This window comes from Alexandromys fortis, unplaced genomic scaffold, assembly GCF_014885135.2.
Source record: "Alexandromys fortis isolate MF-2015 unplaced genomic scaffold, M_Fortis_MF-2015_v1.1 scaffold_111, whole genome shotgun sequence".
NCBI classification, from domain to species: domain Eukaryota; kingdom Metazoa; phylum Chordata; class Mammalia; order Rodentia; family Cricetidae; genus Alexandromys; species Alexandromys fortis.
The window spans coordinates 3,799,521-3,826,126 of NW_026067996.1; the positions used below are offsets into that span (position 1 = coordinate 3,799,521).

Sequence of the window (26,606 nt, forward strand, 5' to 3'; positions counted from 1 at the left end):
ATGGGCAAGAGCTTGGAGGTATGGTAAGGAAAGGTGGGTGACTCTCAGGAACAGGGACAGATGCCTCCCAAGTCCCCTTGGCCTTTCTCCTAACTTTGAAAGAAATTTCACACACGTTAATTCTTATATTTGCAACAGTTATTTCTTGGAGTTAAAGATGATGGAGAAGTCGAGAATGAGAATTTGAAGGATTCCCCTTCAAGCAGCTGCCTCAAAAAAAAATTAAAATCATGTTCTTTGAGGTTTATCACCTCGTATTCAAACTTACTTTTTCGTTTCTTGGTGTGTGTGTGTGTGTGTGTGTGTGTGTGTGTGTGTGGCGAGAGTGTATCGTCAGTCATTTCTATAGTTTAATTTTTGAGGCAGGGTCTACCACTGAGCCTGAAGCTCACCAGCTGAGCTGGACTAGCTGGACAGCAAGCCTCTTGAGATGCTCTTGCCTCCGCCTCCCCAGCACTAGGACAAAAGGTGCTGCTGCTGCACCTGGCTTTGGAAAGAGAGCTGGGATCTCAGGTCCTCAAGCTTGTGCAAGGAGCTCTGTACCAGTCATCTCCCTACCCCTCCAGCTCAGACATTTGATCGCAGGCCTATTCCTAGTTCAGCGTCCTTATTCTGGGTGGTGAGTGGAAAACATTCCTTAGAGACTTAGAGCTCACTCCAGAGAGTAGATATTTTCTGTTGGCAGTTGAGGAAAACACTGGTAGCACCAGAGTATGCCTTTGACTACAAAAGAAGGTACCACCCATCACCTGCATCCCCATAGCTCCAGAGTCGTATGCAAGGGACTGTCAAGTTAAAACTAGCCTGGTGGTGCCCACTTTAATCTCAGCATCCCTTTAGTCCCAGAATTCAGGAGGTGGAGGCAGGCTGATCTCTGTGAATCGGAGGCCCACCTGGTCTACAAAGTGAGTTCCAGGACAGCTGGATCTACACTGAGAAAGCCTGTCTCGAAAAATCAAATAAATAAATACTAAAGTATCTAATGTATGGACAAGAGACAAGGAATCTAAAACTTTGAGATGGAGAATGATGAAAAAAAAATGGACAGAGAGGATGAAAGCCAAAAGATAGCAAAACATTTGAATATGGGGGAGAGAAATCTGACAGGACAGCCTGGTTAGATAACTGGGGACCAGAACTTTGCCTGGGATGCAGTTACCAACTGACAACAGAGCAGGTGAGGGAAACGGCCAGTTTCTTCTGACTCACTAGGCAGGAAAAAAAAAAAAAAAAAAAAAAAAAAAAACAGCCCTCATTTAGATGGGAAATATCCTTAACAGAAACAAATAATTTTCTTTTTAAATTTATTTTTTTATTTTTAAAAATCTCATATATTTTGATCATAGTCTATCCCTTCCCCCAACTCCTTCAAGATCCTTCCCATCTCCTTCCCCACCCAACTTCATGTTCTCTCTCTTGAAAGAGAACATGGGGGGGGGGGGGAGAGAGAGAGAGAGAGAGAGAAGAGAAAGAAGAAAAAATCAAAATGATTTTCAATGAGCCCAACACCAGGCTTCTTTATGTATAAGAGAAACGCAAGGAGAAGCAAAGAGACCTTGGGAATCTGCTGTAGCTTTATCAGAGAATACACCCTCAACTTCAGGCTTGCAGAGATCAAGTGGTCTCCAACTAAAATAACGAAAGCTATTCATAGAGTGTCTTCTGAAACCACACTGGTCACATATAAAAATAAGAACCACTGTGTGCTTCACTCATTATTACTTGATGTCAAGACCCAGGAAGCAGGAAGACAGGGTCTTCGGTTCATGGTAAAAATGAGGTGTAGATATGTCTTCCTATCAACATTTTAACACGCTGTGAGAAAAGGCCAAAGGGTTTCTTTCTGAACAAATATTTAGCCATCAGACCATGTAAACGTGATGAGCACTTTGGAGGCAGGAGTGCAGATTGGTTTCTAAGGTGGGAACTGGGCCCAAACAAGTGCAACGGCCAACTCTGCTTCTTTCTCATGTGAGTAATGGGGCAAACAGCTTCACCTGGCAACACCTCTACCCTCCCTCTGCCCTGTCAAAGGGAGAATGGAGAGTCCGTGCCCCATGAGGCAAGTATAATGAGTAGGTGGGTGGATGCAGATGGTGAGTGGGTCTGGCACAGACGCAGGCTTAGCGCTACTGCTACGGCACTAACCTTGACAGTTCAAGGTGTGGATCTGCTAACAGGTGTCTATGAATATGCCTTCGGGGACTGGGGGGAGTTGTTGGGGGGTTAGTATTGAGATATCGGGTCTTACTATATCGCTCTAGATAGCTGGAAGTTCTCTATGTAGAACAAGCTAGTCCCAAACTTCTGCCAACTCCCCAGCCTCTGCCTTCTATGTGCTGGGATTACAGACATTAATGACCGTGGCAGGACATAATTAGTGATCATACTCTACTATTTTGATTTGTTATCATAAGGTAGGATCTTACTATGTATTTCATGCTGGCCATGAACTTGATCTCTATCCACTTGCCTCGGCCTCTTGTGTCCTGGGCTCACAGCTCAGACCACCACGCCTGCTTTCCATATGTCTTGCCAGCAAACTTATTTAGTACATGCCAAGAGCATGGCACAGTGGGATATAACAAACAGGGATAACCAATCTATGAGGTTGGAAGCGGAGCTCTGTGGTGACTATAATAGAATTGTCCTTTGATGCAATTATGTTGAATGACAATCCAGGCAGCACTCATAAACTGAAATGCAGTAAAAATAGACATTAACAACAGAAAGGAGGCCAAAAATGGGCACTAATACAAACTAAATCTGCAGGATGGGCCTAGGCACCCACACAGAATGAAACCACAGCCCTAAGTCTACTTATCAAAGAATGAAAGAAAACAACTGAATTATGCCATTTATGAAGCTATAAACATGAAGATAAACTTAAAAGGTTTAAAAAGTCATCTAACAGTGCTGGGAGTATTGGATATTCATATACAAAAGAATACAGTTGCCCCTTTTTACACTACACATGAAGATTTACTCATAAGATAATAATGACAGACAGAAGGCCATACAAATCTTAGAAAAGTTATCAGTCTTTATAGTCCTCAGGCAATGATATCAACGGTGTAGACACGGAAATTAAGCACATTACAAACTGAAGAGCTCCCTTTTTTCCCGAGGATAATCCTACCAAGATAAGGAAAAGAGAATCAATACAAAGGGAGAGAATACTTGTGGATCATATCTGATGAGGAACTTATATTCAAAATATACAAAGGACCTGTACAACTAGATAATACAACAACAAACAGTCCATTGGAAAAACAAGTGAAGGATTTAAATAGACAGCTCCCCAATGATGACACACAAGTGACCAGTAAACACATAAGAATGTGCTCAGTCACGACCACCATGACATATCACTTCATGGGCATGAAGACGTTTTAATCAAAATGACAACTAGCAAAGATGAAACTCTCAAAGAAGAATATAAAATGGGGCTGCCATTTTGGAAGATAGTCTGGCAGAGGCTCAGAAACTTATTTGATATGACAGAACAATTCCATTTCAAGAGAAATGGAAATACATGCCGATATCAAAAGGTATACAATGTATTTGTGATAGTACTCATAATCATCAAAAAGAAGTAAACAGTCAAAAGAATGTGTCTGTGTTCATAACTTTGGCCTTTCAAATACTGTAAATCCCTTCTGGGTTACTCATACTCCCTAAGCGTTGTTAAACTGTGTTGCTTCGAGAATGGTAACAAGAAAATAAGTCATTAACACTCAAGATGGACACATCCAGTGTAAGCTTAACACAGAATCTGAAGTTGTTTGAATCCATGGATACAAGGAGCCGGTTATAGACTAAAAAAAAAACCAAGTTTTTAAAAAATGGGTGATACATTTCAATGAGGCTGTTTTAAAATGAATGGTGTAAGAATAGTGACATTAAAGTGGAAATATAGATAAGAGACTGCAGGCAATAAGAAAAAAAGGATGAAGAGAGGAAGTTTGTTTTTGTTGTATTCTGTGAAAGTATAAGAAAATAATCTTTGGCAAACAAAATCACGAAGAGAAATTGTGTCACTCGCTTCAAATACAAAAGGTAAGGCATTATAAATAGAAAAAATATTTATCTTCATGTGTAAGAGAATGTCATATGTAATTACTAATTTGAAAACCTAGACAGATGAGTTATTTTGGGGAATAATATACTAAGGAAGCTGTCTTTAGAGATAATAGAAAACCAGAGTAGAGAAATGACTGAATAAGATGCAATTAAGATGAAAGAACTAGCGGGTGGTGGTGGCATAGGCCTTTAATACCAGCACTAGACGAAGAGGAAAGCGGGTCTCTGTGAGTTCTAGGCCAGCCTGGTCTCCAGAACGAGTTCCAGGACAACCACAGCTACACACAGAGAAACCCTGTCTCAAACACACACACACACAAACAAAAACAGATGAAAGAACTATTTTCTCCTCTCTGTACCCAATCACTGAAACAAACAAGCAAATAACACACATGCCAGGATATTTTACAGAAAGCTCTTATGCAGTCTTTAAGAGTGTGGTGCCCACTATATAGTCCCCTAAATGGACATTCTTGACTATACATCATGTGTCTTATGTGCTCATACATGTTATGAGCACAAGGTTTGGATCCTAACATCCCACAAAGTGCTAAACATTTGGTTGCTTTATTGTGGCCCCACTGGGAGGTAAGGCAGCCTGAAGGAAGGGAACCCTGAAGGAAGGTGGGTTGATAGGGGCATGCCCCTGAAGGCATTAGGATCCTTGCATCTTCCTCTCACCTATATACTGCTCAATCACCATGACATGAAGAGATCTCTTCAACCAGACGCTTCTCCTTGTGCAGGGACCACAGCCCCCAAAGCAATGGGGCTGAACAACCATGGTCCAAAACCCTCCGAAAACCACCCTTTTGCTGTATGCTGACTGTGTTCAACTACTTTGTTACCGTGAGGGAAAGGCAATTCAGAACACATTGATAAATTATTAGAAAAAGCTGCCAGAGGGAATTTCTGTTTCATTTTGTTTTTTCAGTGCTATGAATTAAATCCAGGGCCCTGAACAAGTACTGAGCTGTACAGCCAGACTACATCCAGCACACAAATAGATGTGTATATGTTGTATATATTAGGAATGGGGTGCTGGAAGCCCTGGGCGTCCCACACATGCTAGGCAAATGATTAGAAGATTTAAATAACTGTCCATGGTTGTCTGACAAAAGGTAAACACTATGGTATTACAAAGGTCACACTAAATTTTTGTGCTTTTATTTTTAATAACAATTTTTGTTATTGATACAATAACAAAACTTGATAATTATATGGGATGGAAAACTCTAAGATATTGATTAATAATGTGGGTGGAATTTCTTGCTAAGTGATAGGGCCATGGGGGTAAAAAAAGGGGCCTGATAGCTGACGTACCAGCATATACACACAAATCCAAAACACAGTAACGACAACAAATAGTCTGTGTCTTAGCCCATTTGCGGAATGTTTGTAAGAAGTAGAAATCTGTGAAGTTTGTGTCACACAGTTCTGTTAGCTGGAGAGTTCAAAGTCAAGAGGCCAATGGGCTTGGAAGTCTTATGGGGACCTTGTCCTAGGCAGCTTGTCTCTGCATGCTCAGAAGGAGGAACACTGGGTCATCATTGGGCAGAGCCAAGACAGAAGGCAGACATATTCTCCTAAGCCCTCTCATAACAGCACTAATTCCTTCCACACTCACAGCTTGACCTGTCACCTAAAAGTCATATATCACACTGGCCATTTGTCTTCAACATTTGAATTGAAGGAGATAGTTTTTAAACCATACATAGCACAAGGTAATTTTTTTTTTTTTAAATTTTCAATACCAAACTTTCCTTAGTCTGGGGCTGGAGATGTAGTTCAGACAATAGCGTGCTTGCCCAGTATACACAAGGCCCAGGTTCAATTCCTAGCACCGCATTAATCCAGTGTGGTGGTTCAAGAATGTTATTCCAGCACTTAGCACTCAAGATAAGGGGGAAAGAGGACAGGAAGCTCAATGCCATGCTTAGTATAAAGCAAGTTCAAGGTCAGCCTCGGATACGTGAGACACTGAGAAAATAAACAGCAGTTTTAAAATGTTATTAATTATAAGCTACATCTTTAATAGGTTTTTTAAGAAAAAAAAGAAAAGTGTAACATTACATGCATACAGCTTTGTTTCACCACACCCAAATGCAGAAAAACATATGTCTCCAAACCAAGAAATACCGGCTTTATAGAACAAAGGAAGCACTGATCAAAATGAAACCCTTTTCAAAGGATTCGACTTTCAAGCACAACTGTTTGAATTCTGCAGCAAAGTTTCACCAGGAAAAGGACACTGATTGTCTCTTAAGGTTAACTTAAGGCTCATTCAGGAAGTAACATATACTGCTGGTGAAAGAGATGCTAAACAAAAGAATGTCAGCTTATCTGATCCTTTTAAAGTTATTTAAAGGACCTTAATGTCAAAATATTAAGTCAAGGTATAACCAAGACGTGGTGGAAAAGTCACTATTGACGTTTTTTTTCTGCATATGGAATCTGGTGACTTTCACATACCATCGAAGACAGATGGCAAATCACTTCCCAGTTTGAATGGGCCACAGAGATGCATCTTCCTTATAAGAACCTCTGACTTCCATAAATGAAAGGAGAAAAAAATGTAACAATTCAAAACGTCATTTTTCCAGCTGGATTTTGACTTGTATTGCCACAAATATATGAGGACGTGACCCCTCCACCCGTCCAGAAAACAATCTCAACGACAACTCCAAGACTTTCCTAGGTTAGCTGGGGAACCATGTAGCAGATGAGAAATAACTCAATTACAAATGCGGTCAGTTTCACCATGGAAAGGAAGCTGCGTAGCAGGAGAGCATTTCCTTACAGTTGTCCCATTTGACAGCACCCTCCAAGGTGGAAAGAGCCCAGCTTCTTTAAGGCCATAGGGGTTTGCCAACCAGCAGGCTTCCAGTTGTTATTGGCAATGGTTCGTGGGAGGAGATTTATGCAAGAGGGCTAGGAGGAGAAAAACCATTCTACAATGGTGCCATCAAAGATAAAAGTTCCGGAAACTCCAAATTCGTGTCAAACAGGAAAGCTGCCGCAGTGGAAGCTTTATCTGCAGGGCCTCACTACGGATGGATTGTTTGACAAGGGCACACCCCTCCATCCGCAACACTGTGCAAGCTTCAGTAAGCCTGTGCCGTCATCAGCCTTAGTCTGCCCTGCTCTGACTCCTCCTGGCCTCGGAACACACAAGGACAGAGGACATGATGCTTGAACTCGTCACATGTGGTACGTTATGGTGGACGCACACAACACCCGTGTGAGGAGTGTGAGGAAGATGTTACAGTGAGTAGCCACAGAGGGGAGGAGACACAGATGTGTAACTGCCGGGGGAAATGTGGTGCAGTACGGTATGCTTCATGGGGGCTGTGCACTAGGCGGAAAAGCTCCTCATCCAGACAGCCATTCATCTCAGAGAGCTCAAGAAATGGCAACAAAAGTAGAAGCCCAGGAGACCAACCAGGCCCCTCGGTACTGCCTGCTCTACCTTTAGAGCACGTTTAAGGGCGCCACAGTTAATGAGGGGGAGAGAAAAAACAAGGCTACACTAGCCCACTCACCATTTTAACGGGCAGGTGAGTGTGCTTTATGTCGGTAAATTCCGGATTGCTCAATGGTAGACCAGTTATACAGCAGATTTATCTCAATTGCAACTGCTCCAAAGAGTGTGGAACATTTGGTGACAGAATTATAGAACCAAAGCCTGCTTGTAGCCACAACACACAGTTGAGGCTGAGTGAGTCTACATGGTCTGGTAGGCAAGCTTAAAACACACCTTTCTTTGTACCCCCGCCGTGCTCATAAATAAGCATCACCGAATTTGACACTACTCATCAAGTCCATGGATTTAATATCAGCACCACCGCCACCAACTGTGTGCCCAGTCATATTTCAAATGTTGTGTCTCTCAGTCCTCTCTCTTAAGTCTATAGGAACCATAGCATATCCTATGTGTCAGAAATTAGGAAACCTCAGGAAAGCAACCTATCCAAGTCCACAAAGTCAGATGGAGGGAGTGTGAGTCCACACTGGAAGTCTGCACTTACGAACAACCCCAACAGTGTTCCGAAGTGTATCAGTGTCCCTTACTAACAACCCCAACAGTGTTCCGAAGTGGATCAGTGTCCCAAAGCCTGGATGAGGGAAGCTGCCTAAAGTCAGTTCTAGTGCCTTTTCAAATCACTATGATTTTGTCCTTACACATACTCCTCCCATCCCACAGGGTTTCTCTGCATAACCCTGGCTGTCCAGGAATCCACTCTGGTAGACAGGCTGGCCTAGAACTCAGAGATCTTCCTGCTTCAGCCTGCAGAATGCTGAGATTAAAGACAGGTTCTATTACAGCCTTGTTTACACATAATTTGAAATATACAAATCAAACAATAAAGTCCATTGTAAGTCATTTCGGGTGCCCAGGTTGGGTTGGCTCAAGCACTGAGCCTGATGCGCAAAGGGGCATCAAGGAACAAAGCCCCAGTAGTCACTGGACACCTACTGAGGTTCCTTCCAGGTGAGAGGCGCCTTTTTCGCTAACATTGCTCTTCTTGCTGCAACAATCACCGCCCCCTTGGAACTGTTATTGCCTCTGTCCTGAAACAGAGCCTGGAGATGGCAGGGGCAGGCATGGTCCCTCTTAGCCAAAGAGGCACCTTCTTCATCCTCACCAGCACGAGCACTCTCCCCGTGAACATCACCCATCTCATCCTAGCAGCCCCCGAAACAGTGCTCACTGCCTGAAGGTCAGCCACTCTGCAAAGCCTCAGGGCAAGGCTGTGTAAGGAAGGTGCTGCTCTCTCTACTTCACAGATGAACAAAGTGAGTCCCTGAGACGCTAAGTAATAAAGGCGGAGGAAGAAATGAAGGATAAAACCCAGGCCCTTTTCCTGCATGCTCCTTAGCGGGGCAGGAAGATGGCTCTAATTGAGTGCCACTTCTACATTTTATCTCAGTGCCCTCTTTTCAGAAACTCACTTCTACTCCCCATTTGTCTCCCTTGCAAAGACAAGCTTCTTAGGAGAATTGATATGACCATTAGTGTGCCTTTGTAACAAAGCAGCCACGTTAGCCCAGTATGCATTATACATGTGACCGTTCTCTCTTTGTACTGCAAAAGAATAAGAAGCAGGTAAGGACACATAAAGAGAATGGGGGCTGGGGGGGGCACAACATAAAAATGTCTTAATGAATCTGACCCCTGATACAAGAATAGATTTTCTTTTTCTTAATTTAGATGCTGCTCGCCTGAGCCTTCTTCATGCCTGGAACAGAGCGCTTACTGCTTTGTGCTTGGTGACTCACACTTCCTGTGTCATTCTTATTGCAGCCTACCTAAACAGCAGGTAAAGCTGGACCCACTCTGTAGGGTTTTCTCTAAGTGTGTGCATATGTGCACGCACGTTCATGTATGCGAGGTGCACTTCTGCATGGGAATGTGCACGCATGCATGTAGAGAATAGGAGACAACCTCAAGCTGTATCATTCCTCAGGTGCCATCTATCATGTTTTTATTGAGACAAAGCCACTCACTGAATCTGAAACTCACTGACTAGATTGGGCTAACCCTAGGGATCTGCCGGTCTCTGCCTCCCCATCACTTCGATCACAAATCAATGTCATCACATCCAGATATCTTCACATGGGTTCTGGAGACCAAACTCGGGTCTTTGTGCTTGCAAACAAGCTCTTTATCAAGTGATCCATCTCCTCCAAGCCCCAGTGATCACACACACACACACACACACACACACACACACACACAAATGTATACATAAAGTTAAGTTTTAAGTTTAGTAACCGTGCTTAAAAGACCAATAAAACAAAACTCCTATCCTATAAGCCCTATTTGCCCATGGACAGATTCCTAGAATGCTAGGGGCTGTTCTTCATGTAACAAGTCATACGTTTTCATGTCTGTAAAAAAAGCTTGGTTGCCCCAACCATATAGGAGGTATTAAATCATACATAGGGATAAGGGTGGGGGAGTAGGGTGTTATATAGGCATATAAGGTAGAAGAAAAGAATCAACACATACAAGCTCTCTCTCTCTCTCTCTCTCTCTCTCTCTCTCTCTCTCTCGTACGCACACATGCACAAAAAGGGCAGGAGAAGGGATAAATATATAAAAAAGAACACAGAAACAAAGCATATATATTACATGGTTATACTTAGATGAAGCTCAAGAAGAAAAATGTGTTTAAATATACAGCATCAAAATCGTGGTTACTTCTGAGAAGGGAACGAAGTATTCATAGTTGGAGATATAAGGGTGTTGAAGGAAGTTTCGGTCCCACCTGGTCCCAAAGAAACACATAGAGCCTTATATTAATTAGAAACTCTTTGGCCTATTGCTCAGGTTTATTACTAACTAGCTCTTACAACTTAAATTAACCCATGATTTTTATCTATGTTTAGTCATGTGGCTTGTTACCTTTTCTCAGTGTGAATTTGTACAGGTGTGCAATTCTGACAAAATGCACAAGGCACAATGTAGGTGTCCACCCTTTGAGAAGAGTAGAACTGAGTAACAATCCAACAAACAAAACAACAAAACTTAATCAAACCTCAAGACCACGGTCCTCAAAACAAAACATGACTCAGTGTCACCCAGGGTCACTGTCAGAAATGTGACAGAATTTCATTGTGTGAGTACACGACACACACACACACACCTACCTACACATGTATATGCACCCATGTGTGGAGGTCAGAGGCCAAAATCACGTCACTTCCTCTATTGCTCTCTACCTGACTTTTGGGAGCCATTCACCTCTGATTGAATTTGAGCTCACTGACTCTGCAAGTCTGTCTGGTCAGTGAGCTCTAATGATCATATTGGCTCTGGCTCCCTAGCACTAGAGCTACAGGTGAGTGCCCCACACTTGACTTTTTATAGGGGGCTGGAGATCCGAATTCAAGTTCTCGTACTAGCTTGGCAGGCACTCTAACAGCCAAGCCCCAACTTTCCCCCACAGTGGTTTCACAGCGTGCCTTATTTTAAGTCATACCACACAACAAAAGAACATTTTCATCTACTACTCAAGCAAAGCTTTCTTTCAAACTTCTGGTGAAACAGATGTGGTGTTTCTCCCTCAAATCCTAATTAAGTGAAGCTGAAGCTATGGAAAACCAATTAGAGATGAAAACATGACATGTATATCTTTTGACTCAGTAGATGAAACAAAGATTGTAGAAGCTGTGGCTCCCATATGCCGCGAGGACTTAATGCTCCATCCTAGGAGATGGGTGAGAAGAAAACAACAAACACACTCACATACACAAGCCAGAGGAATAAATCCCCCACAGGTATCAGCCAGTGACCTTGAAAATGATTTCATTTCCATTCTAACCAAAACACGTTTTCAAAGCAAAGTCCCTAAGACAACAGAACGGCCCACTTCTAACAGGCAGGAAAGGGCAGAAGACCCCAACTCTGCATGAGTCCAACAGATGAGAAGGCTGGAGAGTGAGAGCAGGGGAGAAGGCAAAGCCCTGGGACAGGCCTGAGGGTTGCCGGAGAACACCTTGCTCACGTAGAGGGTCCTTAAAGTCTGTCAACTCGCCTCCTGGGCGTCTTCATTTAACAGGCAACCGAAGCTGTTAAGCATGACATACCGACCAAGAACTGCACAGGACAAGTAGGGCCAAGATCATTTGTCTCAAGTCTCCTGTTCATCATGAACGTCAAATTTAAGAATTTGAAGTCGCCCCTACACACACACTTTTTTTGAGACAGGGTCTCACTATGTAGCCTTGGCTGTCTTGAGGCTCAGTGTGTAGATGTTTGGGGGTTTCTCCGCTGCTTTATCCCATGTCACATGGCACTATCTCCCACACATATTCTGTCTTCTCCACCACACAGTAAACACCCTCAAAGGAGGACATCCACCCAGCGTATTTCTCATACTGAGAACCCAACACATTCATCTGCTGGGTACTGCTGTTCAGTAAACATTTTCCCAGGAGCTACAGAAATGAATGAATAGACATGGGCTGGATAAGCAGATGTTTTAAGTCAGAAAGTCAGGATGTACACTCACTACTCATTAAGGACCAATTATATCTGTTTCACTGTGGCCAAAATATCTGAAAGAATAAAGGACAAATTTCTTTTGGTCCCAGTTTTGAGGGGGGGTCTTAGTCCATCACCAACCACTGAGAAAGCATGGCAGAGTGGCTCAGCTGAGAGAGCTGGAAGTACACGGCTGAAACTATTCGCATGCCATCAGACAAGACCGCAAAGGGGGAGGTAAGAACCATGGGTAGGTATACCCTTCGAATGCTGTTCATAGTAACTACATTCAACAGCTGGCTCCATGTCTAGAAGGTCCACAGCTTGCAAAACAGGCAAGCCAGACTAGGGAGCAAGTCTTTAAGATATGAGTAAGGAGAGGGGGACTTCTGACTCAAGTCATAACAAACAGAACCCTGACTCTTTAAGACAGGGTCTTATTATATAGCTCATTATATAGGGAGTTCCAGGACTGCCAGGGCTAGACAGTGAGACCCTGTCTTGAAAAGGCAAATAACAAACAAACAAGCAACAACAACAATAACAACAAAAACCAAAGATAGAAGCAAAAAATTCTGCCTTTGCCTCCAAGTACTGGGATTAAGTCATGTACCACCACACCAAGCCTAGGATCCCAATTATTTACTGAGCTGAATTAAGAACGAAGAACTTGGGTCAGAGCCATGGGGTGGCCAGTTCCAGCCCAGTCAACCCAGTGGTGCTCTCTGATGTCTGCACTGGCAGCTAGGAAGCTGGCCACGCAGACCTAGTGCCTATGACTGGAGAGGAGTTCAGGTAGTTCTGCACTGGAGAGTCCAGAAAAGATGGTGATCTGACAGAAAAAGAAAAAAACAAAAAAGTGAGCACCTTCCACAGAGTCATGAAGGATTTCCTGAGCAGGGTAGCGTTTCTGTGGAGATGGCAATGGAGTCACCAGTATTCACCAGGGGCCATTTGCAGTTGAAAAAAATTAAAACTTAAGACCCTCAGCTCCAGGCTTGCTTTCCAGTGGTTTAGTCCAATTGGCTTCCAGTCTGTGTTTGTTTTTAAATCACATATTCTAAATGTGATTGGCTGGATGGGAAGTGAGCGGTGTTTGGAAAAACCACAGAAGGACTTCTAGTGATGAGGAAGATCAGAGGAAAATATGCCCACAGGCCTCAACTGTACTGTCCACCTTCCCACGGTCATCTCCCAGAGAAACATAATATAGACCAAGAATGAATCAGGTTTCCCTTTCTCGAGTGACATTCACCCTTGAGTCCGATAAACTGAACCAGCTTGTGTGTGCTTCCCGGCTTGCCACAGAGTGGGATCCACAGACCTGCAAGTATCAGTTTCAGAACCAAGATAGTGTTTAAATTTTGTACTGTAAACAGCCAGAGAGCTGGCTCAGAGGTTGAGTGCGCCGCCCACTGCGCCCAAGGTCCCGAGTTCGATTCCCGTCCATGTGTGTCTGAATGTAGACATGCATGCATAATTAATCAGAAAAAAAGTTAAAAAAATTGTACTGTAAATAAAGGATTAAAAGGAGAAAGAATGAGGAACTCTTTTAATTGGATTTCCAGTAAGTCTGGAGCATATATTACCTGGAAAATACATTATGTCATAATATTTAGAAAGCATCTTTGAGGCATGTACCTCCACAATGAGTGGTAATTTTATTCCACTCTCTCTCCAATTGAGCATCTAGCAGAGTACACACTACAGATCTATAGCTTAGAGGTGGTAAAACTTTGAGCAAGCTCTCTAACCTTGAACGTGGAGAGTAGCAGTTCCCTGTTACAGGACCATCAGGAGACAACTCTACTGTAGTGGAGTAAAACCTGGCGTGTACGGCATCCAGCACACGTTCATAACACAATTATCATTCTATGAATACTTTAATACTCATCTAGAATCTCATTAGCAAATCCTTAGAACTGACTTTAAATGATTATTCTTAACTTAATTTTCTAGATCGGCATACACGCAACTCCACACCCAAAGTCTAATGAAAACACGACAGTTATGAGAGGGTGTCACGTGCTGGGTCTCAGTCCTACTGCACGGGGTAAGAACGGGAACGTTATCAGGCCCAGTCTCCTTATCTGTGAAGGGTAACAGTGGAACAGAAGTACCTAGCTGACGTGAAACACGCTAACGAAAACCCTTAACACAGACTCATTACTCCACAAGAGAGTCTTGTCTCATGCTATGTGCATCTCTTAGTCTCTGCATCATGACCTATCAAGGTGCTCACCAAATCCCAGCTTTAGAGCAATCTAAAGACACCGACGTAAACACAGGAAGAATGAACCCCAAATGGAGCATATACATCCTTTTTCTAATACATAATAAGTAGGTTGATTTATTTCTTCTAGGTATGAGTTGATTTTCTTTTAAGAATATTTTATCTGAGAGTGACTCCAAATTTGTAGATGTCCAAAGAATAAAATGGATACAAAGGACACCACATGCCCTCTCCCAGACTGACCCGCTGTTAACAGCTCTTCCTGCTGGCCTGTTATTTCTTCTCTCTCCCTTTCTGTACAGGCAATATATTTTCAGTTGTTTTTCCTCTCTTGTAAAGAACTGATATTAGTTGTATCCCCCTGGCCATCTACCCATAAATACGGCAGTGCATATTTCCAGACAGGAGCGGTAACTAGTTAATTATGTGTGTGTGTGGGGAGGTATGAGGGGGGCTTTCCTGGATATTAATACAGGGCTGCATGCACTGTGTTAGCCCTGCTACCTTCCCAGATAACTGTCTAATTTTAAAAGCAGTATGCTATTCACTAATATGACAATTTCATTCCCATTGTGATGGCAATGTGATAGGCATTGTCTAGTCTAAATCGAGTCAAATCACATTGGTAAGTTTATTTTACACCTCAGTTTTTCTTTTGTGTGTGTGTGTTGTATGTGTGTGCACTGTGTGAGTGAGTGCAGGTGTGTGTGTGTGTGTATGTGAGTGTGAGAGTATGTTGTGTGTGAGTGCAGTTAACTGTGTGCCACGGTGTGCATGAGGAGGTCAAAGAACAACTTTCAGAAGGTTTTTCCTCCCAAATGGCTCTCAGGGATTGAACTCAGGTCCCTAGACACTCATGATGAGTGTTTTCATTTGCTGAGTCATCTTGCCAGCCAAACGGTTTCTAGAATGGTGTGATGAAACCCATACAGTGTCCTGTAACTGAATGTGGGGGGATATGGAACTTTTGGCTCAGTGTGCAACGATGAACAATTAAACTAAACATGTAAAATATCTGAGGCATGTGTGGCCATGTTCTCCCATGTTTCACTTTGCAATGGCACTGTAGCCTCTGTTCTGAACACTAAATGCAACCTAGCACTGAAAATGTTGTCATCAAACAGAACACCAGCTGTTGAAATAGGAGCGGCGGGGCTGCCTCCCAAGCACCCCGGCCGCCTGGCTAGCTTATGCCCTGAAATAACAACACACAAATTATATTCATTTAAACACTGATTGGCCCATTTCTATCTAGCCTCTTCTAGGCTAATTCTCACATATTAATTTAGCCCATTTCTAATCATCTGTGTAAGCACCCCAAGGTGTGCTTACCGGGACTATTCTAGCCTACATCCATCCTGGGTCGGAGCTTCATCGCGAGTGTCTTGCTCTGAGAGGAGCTGCGTGAAGTCTGAGCTCACTTCCTCTTCCTCCCAGCATTTTGTTCTGTTTACTCCACCCACCTATGTTCTAACCAATCAGAGCCAAGCAGTTTATTTATTGCTTAACCAATGAAATAAACAGATTGATATATGACACTCCCACATCAACCAGCAGCATTGCCTAGGAGCTTGGCTCAGGTTTCAGATGCGAGAGGTTCTAAAATACAGCATGTTTACTGTTCACATAGAGTTTTCCACTCTTATAGGGGCATAATTTAGTTATAAAAAAAAGCCTTTAAATTTTCCCCACTGTCATTCCTCAGCATGTATCAAATGGTGTATCTTGTGTTGAACTGAATGATTTTTAAAATTACTGTTTGAGCTGCTCACTTGAGTTTCATTAAAAAAAAAAAAACGGTTCAATGAGTTTTGGTTTTAGATTAGCTCAGAGCTTCAAAACTTTCTAAAATGGCCCTAAATATGCTTCTGCTCTTTTATACTATGTACTTGTATGAAGTAGCATTCCCAGTACCCAGCATCATAGGACCAATCTGCTGATCAACAATCAAAGACATGGAAAATGCTCTATATCCTACATGATCAAACAGTTAGCAAAGATTTAAGTCATTATATAAGTATGGACAGCATATCCATCTTGTTAAGGCAAATTTGTTTTCATCTTTAGTAAACGACAAAAAATATATAGAGATATATCAAATAATTGCTTTAAAATCAGTTGTTTGATGAATTCTTCTCCACAAATGTCAATTTGTACACTTATTTTATGTATCTTATACCTGGGGTCAGGTAAAAATTTCTCAGGCAAACAGGTTGTAGATTAAAAAAAAGATTAAGAAGCTGTTACCTATAACATGGCCCATTTTACATTTTATCATGTGTTTGTGTGTGTTCTTCTGTATGTATATCATACGAGTATAGAGGATCGTAAAGGCCAGAGAAGGGTATCAGATGCCCTGAAATTGAAGTTACAGGACATTCTGGCCTGCCTGATCTGAGTGCTGGAATAAAACCCATGCCCTCTGTAAGAGCACAAAGTACTACTAATCCCTTATTTCATCATGGTCTTTAGCAAGGCAATCAAACACAAAAGAAAAAGTATCCTTACCTAGACTTTAACATAAATGCTTATAATCCATAAAAATAGCTAGAAAATGTATTTTTGTGGGGGTTTACGGGGTATGCGCATTGTTTCTGTTTTGTTTTGGTGTCGTCCAGGCTAGCCTCAAACTCCCTGGGCTCTATGTTACTAAGTGCATCTATGGTATTGCTGCACCTGCTGGCACCATCCTCCACTGACAAGGGAACGCAGCCTTCTTAGCTTTCTAGCATGAGCTGAATGCCAGCGCTCTCCAGGCCTTGAGCACCAGACTGAGAGTGGTGGAGCATCCAGCCTGTGGACTGAGCAGTTACAGACTGTCAGCCTCTGAAGAGTGCGAACAGCCGCTGCTGGGCTACCCAGCCAGCAGTAGGGAAGCCAACCTATTCATTCCTGCTGTAATGTGTATTAATTTGATTGGTTCTGATCCGCTAGGGCACCCTGACTAACAGCATCACCATGCCCAGTTTTACGTAATGCTAGGGATCAAACCCAAAGGGTAGGGGTGGGGAGCTCATGAATGCTGGGTGAGCCAGACACCCAGCCCTATTTGCACTTGTTTCTACTGAACATGCTTGACACAAGGAGAATCTGTGCAAAATACAATGTGTTTTATTCTCTGGACTGAAATGTTTTTTTAAAAAACTAAAATATAGTAAAATCTTCTCTGACATAATAGGTGGTAAGGGCACTATGGAAACTCTCATGTACCTTCAAAAATTACTGTGAAAATTGCTTTATAATTGTAACGGATCTTGATGGAAAATGTCAGCTAAAATTATAAAGCAATTAAATAAATGAACACAGCTGCCAAATAGATACATTAGGATCCTGGACGGAGCCAAGGACTAAGCCATATGTTATTAAGAGGAGATACTTTATGATTCAGTACATACATTTAAAAAACTGACCTTCATTGTCCACTATGTTCAGCGAGACCGGTTTTAACCCGGGCTTTTTCAGACCCAGGCAAACTGAGACCTCAAGAACAATGGCAATGGGTTTTTGATCCTACTGTACCTATTGGTTTCGTGGGAGCCTAGGCAGTTTCGTGGATGCTCACCTTACTAGACCTGGATGGAGGTGGGTGGCCCTTGGACTTCCCACAGGGCAGGGAACCCTGACTGCTCTTAGGGCTGACGAGGGAGGGAGACTTGATTGGGGGAGGGGGAGGGAAAGGGGAGGCGGCGGTGGGGAAGAGACAGAAATCTTTAATAAATAAATAAATAAATAAATAAATAAATAAATAAATAAATAAATAAATAAAAGAAAAAAAAAACTGACCTTCAAGGAGACGGAAGGCAAAGAAGCAAAGCCCGAGCTTGGGGGTTTGGCGGTTGTTAGAAATGGGTTTGTACTTGAGTTCAATCATTAATAAACTAGGTACCAGCACAGACCAGTGACTGAAGTGGTCCACTCTTCTCTCGCTACATACACTAAGAATACATGAACTACAACAGTAACAGACTACATCTCATCCTCAGAGGGGGCTTCAAACAGAAGGGAGTGGCCTCCTCTCACTCATGCCTCTGTCAAGGGACCAAACAGCAAGAAGGCTCTTGCTGAACTCAGACCCTTGGTACCTGTAATCGTGAGTGATACTGTTTTCTCTACACTCCCTAGTCCAGAGACTTTCTGAGATAGCGGCAGCCTAAAGAGAACTTGAAAGGGATCAGCAATGCTAACTTTCGGAATTCATGGCAGTAGGGAGAAGGACTGGCCTCGGCGAAGACCTTCAGGTAGAAGATCCCAGGCCTGTGTAACATTCTCACACTGCAACACAGCATTGCTGTCTACAGAGTTCACACTTGAGTGCAACCGAGTTACCAAAACAAAACAAGACAGCAACAACACCAAAAACATTTCAGTATAAGTTTCTGATTTTGCGTCAGGCTGGGACATCATAGCTCTCCTAGGACACACATGGTCTGTTGGTCACAGGTTGGACATGCTGACAGATGACTTGGGAAGAGGAGGCTAACTCCCAGACACTCAGTATCTCCGTGTCAAGCACCAGTGACAAAGGCAGTGAGGGGGTCCAGGGGAGCAGAGTGAGATCTGGTTTGAGGTCGGACCCACTTTGTGGTGGTGCTCTTCTGCGCATGACCACACTATTTGTTAAGTAAACTAGATGATATGGCAGGCTAAGGGTTAAAACAGACACAGGTGACAGGATAGACAGGCAATCTCTGTGGACTGTACAAATCACAGCAGAGCACCTGAGACACAGAGCTCACAAAATAAGTGACTATCAATGTTGTGAACCAGATTAGGCTTTGCAAAGAGCAAATACACACACACACACACACACACACACCTTTTCATTTTAGGCAGCACTTTGATTAGATGATAACAGTCACAGTCACAACAGTCCTCAGATGCTTACAGACCTCTCTACAAAATCCAATCAGAACCACTTCATTAACATCAAACACAACCTGAACATCAGATACATATTCCAGAAGACGGTCAGCATCAGCTTCGTTGCTCTTGTTATACTCTATCATTAGCTCTCATTATTAAAGACCATGGGATAATGGGCTGATTTCAGACAAGCCAAGGTGGAAACAACAGCGCCTAAGAGAAAACGAATAGGTTCAAATAGTTCCCAAAGTAATGCATGGCTCTATGCAAAAAAGGTTAATGTTGGCAGATGCTCAACCGTCTATCTGAATATGGCACCTCTATAAATAAAGAACGAGGTCACCCGTTTATCACATCAGATTTAAAATGTCTTGGAGACCAAACACAGTCTCTCTGTAAACTCCTCCAAGTTAATAACCAATACCTCGTAGGCAGGTTACAATGGCCTCAGTATTACAGAAAGCCTTGCTCAACAAAACAATAAACTGTAAAACAGGCTCCTTCCCTCCTTCAGGAGACATTCCTTTGCCTGTGTGGAAAAATTGAGCCCCTCAGAGCAGAGCCCCCAGAGGCAGGAGGCAGGAGGGGGTGCGCTCAGCATTCCAGAGAAGCCACCTTGCTGAATGAGCCTAGAGCTGCATCTTGCATCTCACTCTGACAGCGGCGGCAAGGCAAATGACAAGCCCGGTCAGGTAAGGTATTTATCCTCACACAGAAAGCGGCCACTGCAAAGCAGCCATCTCAGCGGCTGTCACATCAACCAAGACAAGAAGTCACAAAACGGGAAGGCTATCATTGAGGAAGGTGCAGCAATAGAGACTATAATTAAGAACCGCTGCAAAGCGCTCCTTAGCATCATGTTCAGGACGGCTTGGATTACCTGCCAACTCCCCAATGAAGTCCTTACCAGCCTGTCTCTGAGGTTAGCAGCCTTTCAATCTGCAAGCCTATGCAACAGTAGCTCTTAAAGGCTGTGAATGCAGACCCAAGGAAGAAACACCAACCTGCTCTGTTCATTCACTCAACAAATAGTTATCTTACTATTCAGGCACCAGGTGAGAAGTGCAGAGGTCACCAAGGGAGATACGCCACCTGACTTGGCAAAGATAGATCGAAAAGGGCAGACAGACACACAGTAGGAACCATAGGTCAGGTAGACGGTTAGAGTCTTGAGAGCCCTAACAATGGCACCTGTCCCAGTGAAGGAGATGGGGCAGAACTTCAAGGGAGAAGAGGCATCGAGGCTGAACCCTAAAATGAAGTAAGGAACCGGCCAGAGAAGGCAATGTGAACCCACAGGAGAAGGCGTCTGTATGCAGGAGACGGGAAGACGTCTGTGTGGCTGAAGCACTAGGCAGGGCTAGGCAATGGCTGCATGTGCTTCACAACAGCTACAAGTAGGGCAGAAGACAGAATGGTAAACTTAGAACATGGTGAGATGCTGCACATGTGTGCGTGTGTGCCTGCGTGCGTGCGAGAGAGAGAGAAGAGAGAGAGAGAGAGAGAGAGAGAGAGAGAGAGAGAGAGAGACTACATTACATGGTTCTCAAGTGTGAGATAAAGTGGTGCACAGCCAGGAAGCTGCTCATGCCTACAAGAACCTAGTTCTCGTTGAGCGTAGACCACTACCTTCCATTTAACGAGCATCAAAGGGGTTCTGTGGCCTGCACGAGGCCACAGAGCTGGCAGAGCCACCCTCAGACTCTGACTCCTTCTGCATTTAGCTGTCTTTTCTGTGCTCACTTTTCCCCTAGGGATGGGGGGAGGCACTGGTCAAGAAAGACCTCGGCTTTGCCAGGCATAGGGCCAAAGAGTCAAAATAAACACACATGGGGACAGACTATTCCAAGCCAGCCACAGAATCCTACATCACCCTAGTCAACTCACGTTAAAAACCACATCACAGGCAGGGGAGGGAGCTCAGTAGGCGAAGCGTTTACTAGACAAGCATGAGGGCCTGTACCCACTGTATAGAAAGGCAGATATGGTGACACAGGCTTGCATTCCTAGCGCTAAGTAAGTGGAGACATGTGGATCCCTGTGACTCTCTGGGTAGCCAGCCGAGCTGGAATGGTAAGTCCCAAGTCCCAGTGAGGGACCCAGAGGGACCCAAGGTTTCAGCACCTGGGGAATGACATAAAAAAATGGACCTCTGAACTCGACTTATACACTTGTGCATGTGGGTGGACACGCATGTACATCACATACATACATACATGGACACATATACCTATATACACACACACACATACATACACACAGAGAGCACACTAGGCACAAAAAATAAACCTCATTTTCTGCTACTTTATAATTGGATCGGTACAGGGAATTGTGTTGTATCTTCTTTTTCAGTCCAAACATGATTTTCACTTTCCAAATTCCTGATCTACTAGTTTCGTACAAATAGGACATCAGTACCAAATGTTTTTTTAAAAAAAGACAAACATTATTCTTCCATTTTTTTTTAAACCAAGTCTTTTGGACCTACTTTCTAAATAGTGGTACACCTAAAATCAAGCCATGTAGCTCATAGTCAAGTCCAAGAGATCGGGTGGGGAGGGTAGAATGGGAAAGCTTGCCAAAAATGTAACCATGGTAACACCACAGATGCATCAAGCATTGGTGTGCTAATTTGCTTCATCCCCATCTCTTAAAGTGGAATCTAAGTAGGGAAAAAAAAATCACATGGAGAACAATCATGAGTCTGCAATTTCTGAATTCGGCAAAGTTGCATTCAACCTACAACCATAACTTTCAGGCAGTACGTGACTGCTTAGAAATGGTCCTAGGAGGTTCATGAGCCAAAAAGATGAGGTTCTGCTATGAATTCCCTATGACCCTGTTTCCTCTCCTGCTTTCAGAAGTTTAGTGTATGTAATATGGGCCAGTGTGACAGGGGAGGACCAAGCTAGATAATACCACCTCAGTTCTGTTGCCCAGAGCCACATCCTCACTCAAAACTGGGTTACTAGATCAATAAAAATGAAATGAAAATCCCTACCCTATCTGCAAGACTAGAATTCAGAATTGCGATGAATCAAAATACATATGGAATCATTCAAGGATATTATTGGGATTAAAGTTTTCAATTCAAAATGGAAAAGCTGAGATGAGTGAGGGCAACTAAGTCACGTTAACAGGTCACCTCCTCTCTGTGAGATGCGGCTGCCAGCGAGTAAAGACAGGACCACAGAGTGCTGCCCAAGCCCTTTGCAGTGTTCCTCTTCCCTGCAGAGCCTCGATTTACTACCAAGCAAAATGGAGGGCAGGTGATTATTCTAGAAACCGATTTCCTAAGGTTCTCAAATCTATGCAAAGCCTTTGGTCAGTCACACTTGTGACTTTAGAGTGACATCAGCAAACACAGACAGTTCGGCACATTACTTCCAAAGTATAGTGAAAGAAGACCATTTCTATACAACAAGTCACAGCAAGAGGAGGACTCTGTAAATATTAAAGTATTTTTCCTCTAGGAGGTGGTGTCTCAAAAATGGTACCTCTAAAAACTCTTTCAAACTTCAAAGAACCAAGTGACAGAAAGCAGAAAGTAAAAGTCCCAGTCCTAAAGTCAGAATCACTCTTTCCTTGAGGTGTGAATGGAACCAAATGAATGAATGCCATGTCTTCCCAAGATGCAGAGGTAAGATCAGCCTGTTCACAGACACGGTGCATTCATGTCCCACTCTCAGGCAGCTGTCAATTATCCAATCCCAGAAGACCAACCCACGGCCTGCTTGTCCTGACCCTGCAGGTTTCCCTTTCAGAGGCCTGATGGTCTATATCTGGCTTGCTCAAGTTTGGTTACATTGAACATCTTTTAGAATTTTAATCTGTGAAAATCCTTCTTTTTCCCTACAATCCAGATGTGGAGATTTTAAAATCTGGTTGTAGGGATGGAGAGTGACTGTGGTACACCCCCACCGAGGGCCTTAAAGACACAGTGGCTTCCACCCTGCTCAGTCCAGGGTCTCTGCCTGGCTTGCTCCATTAAACACAACGACACTTCCATTTCTAGAGGCTTCACCCCGCCAAGGCTTTGCGAACTGTTTGCACGCTTCAGCCCCTCTATACTTCACAGCAGCTCCATGGAGCTAGCATGACTGACACGGTCTTTACACAGATCGGACAGTGAGCTCACAAAAGGTAATTTGCCCAGCATTTAAAACTAGTAAATAGCAGAGTCCAATGGAAACCCAGTCACACAGTCACACCATGATATCACGCTGTCTGTCCCACTGGCAACCATCATCTGCTTTACTTAGGGCACCATTAGGTGGACTCGCTGCTAAGTGTGCCAGAACCTTCAGCTGAGCTTCCTTCTCCTCTATCCACATATGTGAGCGCGCACATGCACACACAGCAGTGAGACACTAAAATGAGCTACTTACAAGGCACGGCATGGCGGTAGAGGTTGTCCCTTATGGTCTGCTGGAGCTCATGGTCCGGAGACCCCTTCTGGAACCGCTGGTTGAGAAAGTGTCGCAGGTCCTTGTTGAGCCTTCCTCCTGCAGGAAATACATAAAGCAGACGGAGCACATCAACAAGAGAGGGCTTTCCGAACAGTGAGCAGTCAGAGCTGTGTGTGAGGAAGCAGCATCCTGCAAACCCAGCGAGACCCTCAGCCACAGTGAGGAAGGGCTTCCGCTTCCCTCTGCAGGGGATACAGCCAGGGGAAGGCGACAAAGAGAAAAGAGCATGGAAACAACGAAGGTATGGGCCTTATCACATGCCGTACCAGAAAGCTGAGTAACAGAGGATTTCCTCTGGGCCGGGCACTTAAGTGAGTGCCGGTGACATTAGCAGACACTCTCAGAGGGAGAATGACCAGCTGAAACTGCCAAGAGGACAATCTGCCAACAACTGTCAAATAGTAAAGCATTCTTCGCTGGTTACACTTGCAAACCGGCTCAGAACTCCAGTGTAATTTACTAAAGCAAACAAATAAAAGTAAAAGCAAGCAAGAAAACAATGTACAAACAACAAAAAGAAAAGAACACACACACATGACGTTGACACACACCTAGGTGATAAGAACATACAAACTCAAATCACAAGGAGATCCCACTATGTAGTTACCAGGAGAACAGAATTCAAAGGGTGAATAAACCTCACCTGTCGGCAAGATATAAAGCAAGGTTTTATATACAGCTAGTGGGTGTGTAAGGAGGCTCAGCCTCATGAGAACGCAATTTAACAATACTTCGTTAAGACTAATTTGCACAGAAAAAAATGAACAATTTCACTAAAAATGAAGAACATGAAAATAAGTCCACAAAAAGAAAACATAAATGAATCATTCAGCCCTAAATTATAAACAATCCAAATATTTATCCAGAGGCAATGAAAGAAATGCTATGTTTAATGAGTGCTGCACAACACTGAAAAAGGAGGCACTACAAATACATACGCAATATTGGTAATTCTCAAGCATTGAACATTGAGCAGAGACACAGACGGGAACAAAACTTCATCCATGAAGTTTTTAACATGTTCCCTCCATAATAGAGGGAAACAAAGACGAAGCAGAACGGCATGAAGGGAGAGTACTTGGGTCTATGGAGTACATGGATGTTTCCTCATGTACCAGCTAACATAAACATACGTCATGGAGGCTACTGAGAAATATTATACTACATTCTATGTGCCCATAACAACCACAATAATTATTTCCAAGTAAGTTTTTAAAAATAATTTATTTAATTTTATTTTATGTGCATTGGTGTAAGGGTGTCAGATCCCCTGGAACTGGAGTTACAAACAGGTATGAGCTGTCATGTGGGTGCTGGGAACTGAACCTGGGTCCTCTGTATTGAAGGCCAGTGCTCTTAACTGCTGAGTCATCTCTCCAGCCCTCCAAATGACTTTTTAAGGAACAGAGAAGACAATGAACTCCTTGAGGGGCGTGCCAACCTAGAATTGATTGGTTGTGTGATATAACACAGGTGCTACACATCAGAATGCACAGGATCATCCAGGAAACAAAGCTAGGCAGGGCGGCTGCTGAGTGGGTCCCACTGCACTCTTAGGTCATGGATTCACTAGGGAGTCCACCATAAAGAGCAGGGCAAAGGCTGGCAGTGAACCAACACAGGCCCAGGTATGGACCCAGCTCCATTATTCATGGCTCATGAACCTCTCTTCTCTCACTTGTAAAAATAGAACAATGATATAATAGTGGCCACATCACATGGTGCTGTAAACAGCAGAGGGGATGACATGTTAGGACAGTGCAGGGCAGAGTGGAAGCACTTAGTCAAAGACAAAAACTGCAATCACCACAGTGTCAAGTGGTCAGTTTCTGAGGTGAGGGGGAAAAAAAAATAACATCTAGCCCAAACATGAATTAGTCTTCTTTTTCAAAAGTTAAAAAAAAAAAATCACGTAAGTATGAATGTTATTCAGATGGGTTAGAAACAGCAGGAGACAAACCATAAGGCAAGAGAGTTTGGACTAAGGAATATTTCCAGTGCTACTAGAAATGGATGACAACGGTCTTTTTGTGCTAGAGCAGTGTGTTCTTAGGTAAACTGGGGCTGAGGATCAGGAAGGAATGCTAACTGGTAAATCACTGGTAGGTGCGATAATCACACTTGCTCAACTCTAGCCCCAGGGGTAAGGCACTTTTGAATGATACCGAAAGAATAAGGCTTCCCAGTTGTCTACAATCTAGGTGACTCTTGACTGGAAAACTCCTATCAAATGACTGGAACTGATAGGACATTGGCATAGCCAGTGAGGTGGCCCAGTGAGCAAAGGTGCTTGCTGCCACGTCTGAGTTCAGTCCCTAGAACCCACATGGTAGGAGAGAACCAATTGCTGCTGCTGTTGCCTGACACGTTTTCCGTGACACTGTGCTTCTCCCCACACGCCCACACAGAAAAATAAAAACTTAAGAGGCACTGAACACTATCTGAACTATGAGTAGCAAAGAGGGAGGTCTGTATATCTAAATACACCATTAGGGACCAAAGCAAATTCCAGAGAACATACGGGACCCATTAGTTTGCTCCCTACATGTGACATAGGTGCTATCTATAGTCACCATCTATAAGATAAACCAGAGGTTTTCTGCCAGGTTATCCCTAATCTTAGGCTCTCACTAAGCAAGCCTGCTGTGGTTTATGGGCATCAGACCGAAACTCCTCTCTTCTGTAAGTGTGCAAAGGGCAGGGTTAACTATGCTGCCAGTTAACATTTACTCTGCATTCCCTGACATTTGGAGGAGCAGAGCTTCCACCTTCACATTCCATTAAGGATACTGTACTTTGAGCATCTAATCTCAGATTAATTAACAATTATTCAGAGGACATGTCAGTAAATCTTTTCCTAACTGTCAAGGGCATTGAGCCAATGAAATAAAGTGTAAGACAGATAAATAATAAATGGCAAGTATGTCCCGGCATCTTTACTTTCATCCAAACTCAAGGTTTGCTTTGT

The 26,606-nt window shown here is 43.4% G+C and overlaps 1 protein-coding gene across 23 annotated transcripts in view; it reads right to left on the minus strand.

Moving 5' to 3' along the window:
* Nucleotides 1-26,606, minus strand: part of Magi1 (membrane associated guanylate kinase, WW and PDZ domain containing 1) — a 602,777-nt gene that overhangs the window by 225,289 nt on the left and 350,882 nt on the right. For 21 of the 23 annotated variants that reach the window (XM_050160295.1, XM_050160291.1, XM_050160289.1 and 18 more), the window contains exon 2: nt 23,558-23,674. The exons of the other annotated variants lie outside the window; for them this stretch is intronic. In XM_050160295.1, coding sequence (XP_050016252.1) covers nt 23,558-23,674 — 117 coding nt within the window. The remainder of the gene's footprint in view (nt 1-23,557; nt 23,675-26,606) is intronic. 23 annotated transcript variants of the gene reach the window in all.